Source organism: Cucurbita moschata, unplaced genomic scaffold, assembly GCF_002738365.1.
Source record: "Cucurbita moschata cultivar Rifu unplaced genomic scaffold, Cmos_1.0 Cmo_Scf00026, whole genome shotgun sequence".
In the NCBI taxonomy this organism is placed as follows: Eukaryota; Viridiplantae; Streptophyta; class Magnoliopsida; order Cucurbitales; family Cucurbitaceae; genus Cucurbita; species Cucurbita moschata.
Window position 1 is genome coordinate 2,343,661 of NW_019268542.1, and position 5,256 is coordinate 2,348,916.

The window sequence follows — 5,256 nt, forward strand, 5'->3', positions numbered from 1 at the left end:
AAGTTGTGTGTGAAAAAGTGTGGTGAATTATTTTGATTTAGTTGCCACGTCATCACGTCGTGTTGTCTCGACTGTAATTTCTTCGTTTTAGCTCTGATTTGAGTGATTGAAAAGTCGATGAAATCATTATTCCTAGCCTTATACTGTGGATGGTTCAAAATACTGAAAATCGTTAATAATTAAAGGTAGGTTTATTATCATCAAAACATCAATTATTTAATTAATATGAGATTAATGGCTAAAAAGCCAACAATAATGGAAGTTTAGGCATGCATTTACACAGAGTAACATAAGAAGGATGTGTAGGGTTGTGTCACATGAATGATTTAAGATGAAAAGTATGGAGATTTTGTGCATATTGTATGTTCATTTACATCGGGTTACCAACTAGTCTGACCATGATGGGCCCAGGAGGTGTATGAACGGATGGGCTCACGCTCGCACATGTGGGTCGTGTGTAGGGAAGTACGCACGTTTATGATATTTATTTAAATTACATTATTTATTAAAAAAAATCGAGGTTACTTATGTAAACTTAATTTTGCGTGGCCCACAAAATGAACAAAAGCCCAATAAATTAAAAAAAATAAAAGCCCAAGTTTCCGGCCCAAGAGTTCCGACCGGCTTAATACACACGCAGCCGCTCTCCGCCGGTAAATCTTCTCTCGACGTCTGCGTACTCTCTTCCCATTTCCACACCGATCCTCTGGTGGGATCCGAGCAATTGTCTCCTATCGTTCTGGAGTCCTCTTCAAATTCAATCTAACAATCTGTATTTTCTGAAATTTTTATTAGGATTCTCTTCATATAACTCTGCGGCATCATGTTCAAAAAGTGAGTTCTCTCTATATTGCTCGTTATTCGGCTATGATTTCATGTCTTTGCTTGATGATTGTGGAAAATGATATCTAGGTTTTGTTTTTCGGGGATTAAAATATGAGGAAATGGTTTGATTTCTTCACTTTTTGTTACTGGTCTCTGGATTTTGCTCGATTAGTGTCTTCTCTCTCGTTCTACGCTGGGGATTTGTTTGTAGGGTTGATTCTTCTCATAGGAAAAGAGGATTGTTTTGCTTCTGTTTTTCGATTGATTGTTTTGCCCTAGATTTCTACTTGCCGAGAGTCGTTATCGTTGTCGTAATGTGTCATAATGTGCGGAAATAATCATTTGAAACTTCGATATAAGACATAAACTTCATCTTAAAACACTGTCATGAGCTTACTTGTTCGAAAACATCTTTAAACCGACACAACGAAATACTAAATGCAATAAATAAATATTAGAATTAATGCAACTATCCTATGCACGTGTCATGGTTTCGAGTTGCGATGTCGTCGTTAGCCGTAGAGGCCTTGCCTTTACTTGAAAATGATTGTTTTGCTTCTATTTTTCGTTTGATTGTTTTGCCCTAGATTTCTATTTGTCGAGAGTTGCTATCGTCGTCATAATGTGCAGAAATAATCATTTGAAACTTTGACATAAGACATAAACTTCATCTTAAAACACTGTCATGGACTTACATGTTCGAAAACATCTTTAAAACGACTCAACGAAATACTAAATGAAATAAATAGACATTAGAATTAAAAACATCTTATCCTAACCTAAGACTAAGGAAATAAATGCAACTGCCCTATGCATGTGTCATGGTCTCGAGTTGCGATATCATTGTTACCCGTACAGGGATGCCTTGCCTTTCCCTGAACAAATGATTGTTTTGCTTCTATTTTTTCGTTTGATTCTTTTGGGCAGCTGTGGATAAATCATTGTTGCTGAATTTGAACATTGAATTGAAATGATAGTTTTGGAGTTGGGATGTTTTCTTGTGGAGTTGAGTGAGTGTGTTGTTTGTACAAATCTTTCAATTGTGTTCTTTTTGCTGTCTTATTGTAGGTTTTCTACTGAAGACGTGTCTGCCCAGAATCAAGTCAAGGCATCGGTGCAACGGAGGATTCGGCAAAGCATAGCTGAAGAAGTAAGTATTGGTTTAACCGTTCGAATCTCGGAATCATGTTCATTAGATAGCAACTGATATCTACCTGTTTTTTGTCTTTTGATTGCAGTATCCTGGACTGGAGCCAGTTTTGGATGATTTGCTTCCTAAAAAAGCTCCTCTGATTGTAACTAAGTGGTTAGAACTTCTGTTTGCTTTTATTTTTGCAGAAAATGATGGATGTTCTTTGTTTTTCTTTGTTAATTTGATCATATGAGGCTTATGTTGGATTTTGTTTTTGGATTTATAGTCAAAACCATCTCAATCTGGTTGTTGTGAACAATGTGCCACTCTTTTTCAATATCCGTGATGGGCCCTACATGCCTACATTAAGGTTGCTTCATCAATGTAATGTTCTTCTGATAACCCTTTTAACTTCTGTTGCAATACATATCATTTTTGTGGATCTTTGTTCTTAAACATGTAAGCCCATTGCATTGTTTTGTGAAGATGTTTTAAATGAATATTTCCGCACAAGATGTTATGTCATGCATGTAGTAGTGACATTAGATTAGTAGAAAACTAGGGTCGTTACAATATTCTTCTGACAACCCTTGTAACTTCTATTGCAATACATATCGTAGGTGTTGAGGATTGTTGGGAGGGAGTCCCACATTGACTAATTAAGAGGACAATCCTTGGTTTGTAAGTAAGGAATATATCTCCATTGGTGGGGGAGGCCTTTTGGGGAAACCAAAAGCAAAACCACGAGAGTTATGCTCAAAGTGGACAATATCATACCATTGTGGAGGTTTGTGGTTCTTAACATGGTATCAGAGTCATGTCCTTTACTTAGTCATGTCAATAGAATCCTAAAATGTCGAACAAAGAAGTTGTGAGCCTCGAATGTGTAGTCAAAAAGTGACTCGAGTGTCGAACAAAGGTGTACTTTGTTCGATGGCTCCAGAGAAAGGAGTCGAGCCTCAATTAAGGGGAGGTTGTTCGAGGGCTCTATAGACCTCAAGGGAGGCTCTACGGTGTACTTTGTTTGAGGGGAGGATTGTTGAGGATTGTTGGGAGGGAGTCCCACATTGGCTAATTAAGAGGATGATCATGGGTTTATAAGTAAGGAATACATCTCCATTGGTACGAGGCCTTTTGGGGAAACCATAAGCAAAACCATTTGAGCTTATGTTCAAAGTGGACAATATCATACCATTGTGGAGGTCGGTGGTCTTAACATGGTATCATAGCCATGCCCTTTACTTGGTCATGTCTATAGAATCCTCAAATGTCTAACAAAGAAGTTGTGAACCTTGAATGTGTAGTCAAAAAGTGACTCAAGTGTCGAACAAATGGTGTACTTTTCGAGGGCTCCAAAGAAAGGAGTCGAGCCTCAATTAAGGGGAGGCTGTTCGAGGGCTCTATAGGCCTCAAGCGAGGCTCTGTAGTGTACTTTGTTCAAGGGGAGGATTGTTGGGAGGGAGTCCAACATCGGCTAATTAAGAGGACGATCGTGGGTTTATAAGTAAGGATTACATCTCTATTGGTATGAGGCCTTTTAGACAAATCATGAGAGCTTATGTGAGATTATTTATGTCCAGATTAGAAGTAGCTTACAATTATATAGGCACAGAATATGTGAGATCCCGCATTAGTTGGAGAGGAAAACGAAGCATTCTTTATAAGGGTGTGGAAACCTCTCCCTAACAAACGTGTTTTAAAAACTTTGTGGGGAAGCTTGAAAGGGAAAGCCCAAAGAGGACAATATCTACTAGCGGTGAGCTTGGACTGTTATAGAATACTTAGATCTCGGTTTGGAAAGGAAATTGGGAATGGGGAAATGGTTCAACTGGTTGTTTATAACTAATTTTTCCTTCTTGTGGCTTCCCAATGAGCTCATCAAAAGCTCTACTGTAGAATGCTGAGTAAAGCACTTTGCGGTATATTTGGGCCGAAAGGGATTGGAGACGCTTTGGAATTATACAAAAGAGTTTATTTTTTTGTAACAGCCCAAGCCCACCGCTAGCAAATATTGTCATTTTTGAGCTTTTCCTTTCGGGCTTCCCCTCAAGGTTTTTAAAACGCGTTTGCTAGGGAGAGGTTTCCACACCCTTATAAGGAATGTTTCGTTCCCCTCTCCAATCGATGTGAGATCTCACAATTCACTCTCCTTGAGGGTCCAACGTCCTCGCTAGCACATTGTCCGGTGTCTAGCTCTGATACCATTTGTAACAGCCCAAGCTCATCGCTAGCAAATATTGTTCTCTTTGGGCTTTCTCTTTCAGGTTTCTCCTCAAGGTTTTTAAAACGCGTCTGCTAGGGAGAGGTTTCCACACCCTTATAAGGAATGTTTTGTTCCCCTCTCCAATCGATGTGAGATCTCACAATTCACTCCCCTTGAGAGTCCAACGTTCTCGCTAGCACATCGCCCGGTGTCTAGCTGTGATATCATTTGTAACAGCCCAAGCTCATCACTAGCAAATATTGTTTTCTTTGGGCTTTCCCTTTCGGGCTTCTCCTCAAGGTTTTTAAAACGTGTCAAATAGGGAGAAGTTTCCACACCCTTACAAAAAATGCTTTGTTCTCTTCTCCAACCGATGTGATACTCTCGTTTTCAGATAAGTTGTGTAATTTTTCATTTGGAAGGTATTTTGACCTCTCTTGGTCACAGTTTGGAGATACTTAATGATACTCTAGCCGTGTAAAGGATATTTAGCTAACTTTCTAATTTCTTTGAAATTGACTAATGATGGGTCGGCAAGAAAATAGGAACAACCTTCATTATTAGTTTAAAGACCGGACTTTGGAGTTGGTCTCAGTGGACGAATTCCAATCGCATCTCCTATCACAACAAGCCAATCCGAGGAAAGAGGGTTTACAACCAAATTTCCATTTAAACATAGCCATTACACACCCTGGGGCACCCCACGCAACGCCCTAGAGCGCATCCTTGCTCTAGTATTAGAGGGTTTCGCGGGATGCATGTTTTACGAATAAGGACATCTTTGCTTTAACTTCTAATGGCCCCAAGCATACTCCAGATAAGAGAGTGCTTTACCGAGTTGGAGGGCGTGCAAGAATGCCAAAATCCAAGAAGCTCTAAGGAGCCCAAGGTTGTTAAAAAACCAAAGGTAAAGAGTAATGATGGTCAAAAGACGCATACAATGACATTAGCTGAAAGGACACCGTTCAGTTGTAGGGATCAACTCTACAAGAGACTACTAGATACCGAACTACAAGCGAGGAAAGAAAAAGGGTTGTGTTATTGTTGTGATGAGAAACACTCGATTAGCTTCGGTTAAAAAAAAAAAAAAAAAAAA

General features: G+C 39.3%; 1 protein-coding gene across 1 annotated transcript in view; it reads left to right on the forward strand.

Annotated features, from left to right (window-relative positions):
* Nucleotides 1–639: 639 nt before the first annotated feature.
* Nucleotides 640–5,256, forward strand: part of LOC111462086 (malignant T-cell-amplified sequence 1 homolog) — a 6,936-nt gene continuing 2,319 nt past the window's right edge. Inside the window, exons 1-4 of the mRNA XM_023105770.1 lie at nucleotides 640–834; nucleotides 1,894–1,975; nucleotides 2,064–2,131; nucleotides 2,244–2,341. Of these exons, the coding sequence (XP_022961538.1) occupies nucleotides 824–834; nucleotides 1,894–1,975; nucleotides 2,064–2,131; nucleotides 2,244–2,341 (259 nt within the window). The 5' untranslated portion in view covers nucleotides 640–823. The remainder of the gene's footprint in view (nucleotides 835–1,893; nucleotides 1,976–2,063; nucleotides 2,132–2,243; nucleotides 2,342–5,256) is intronic.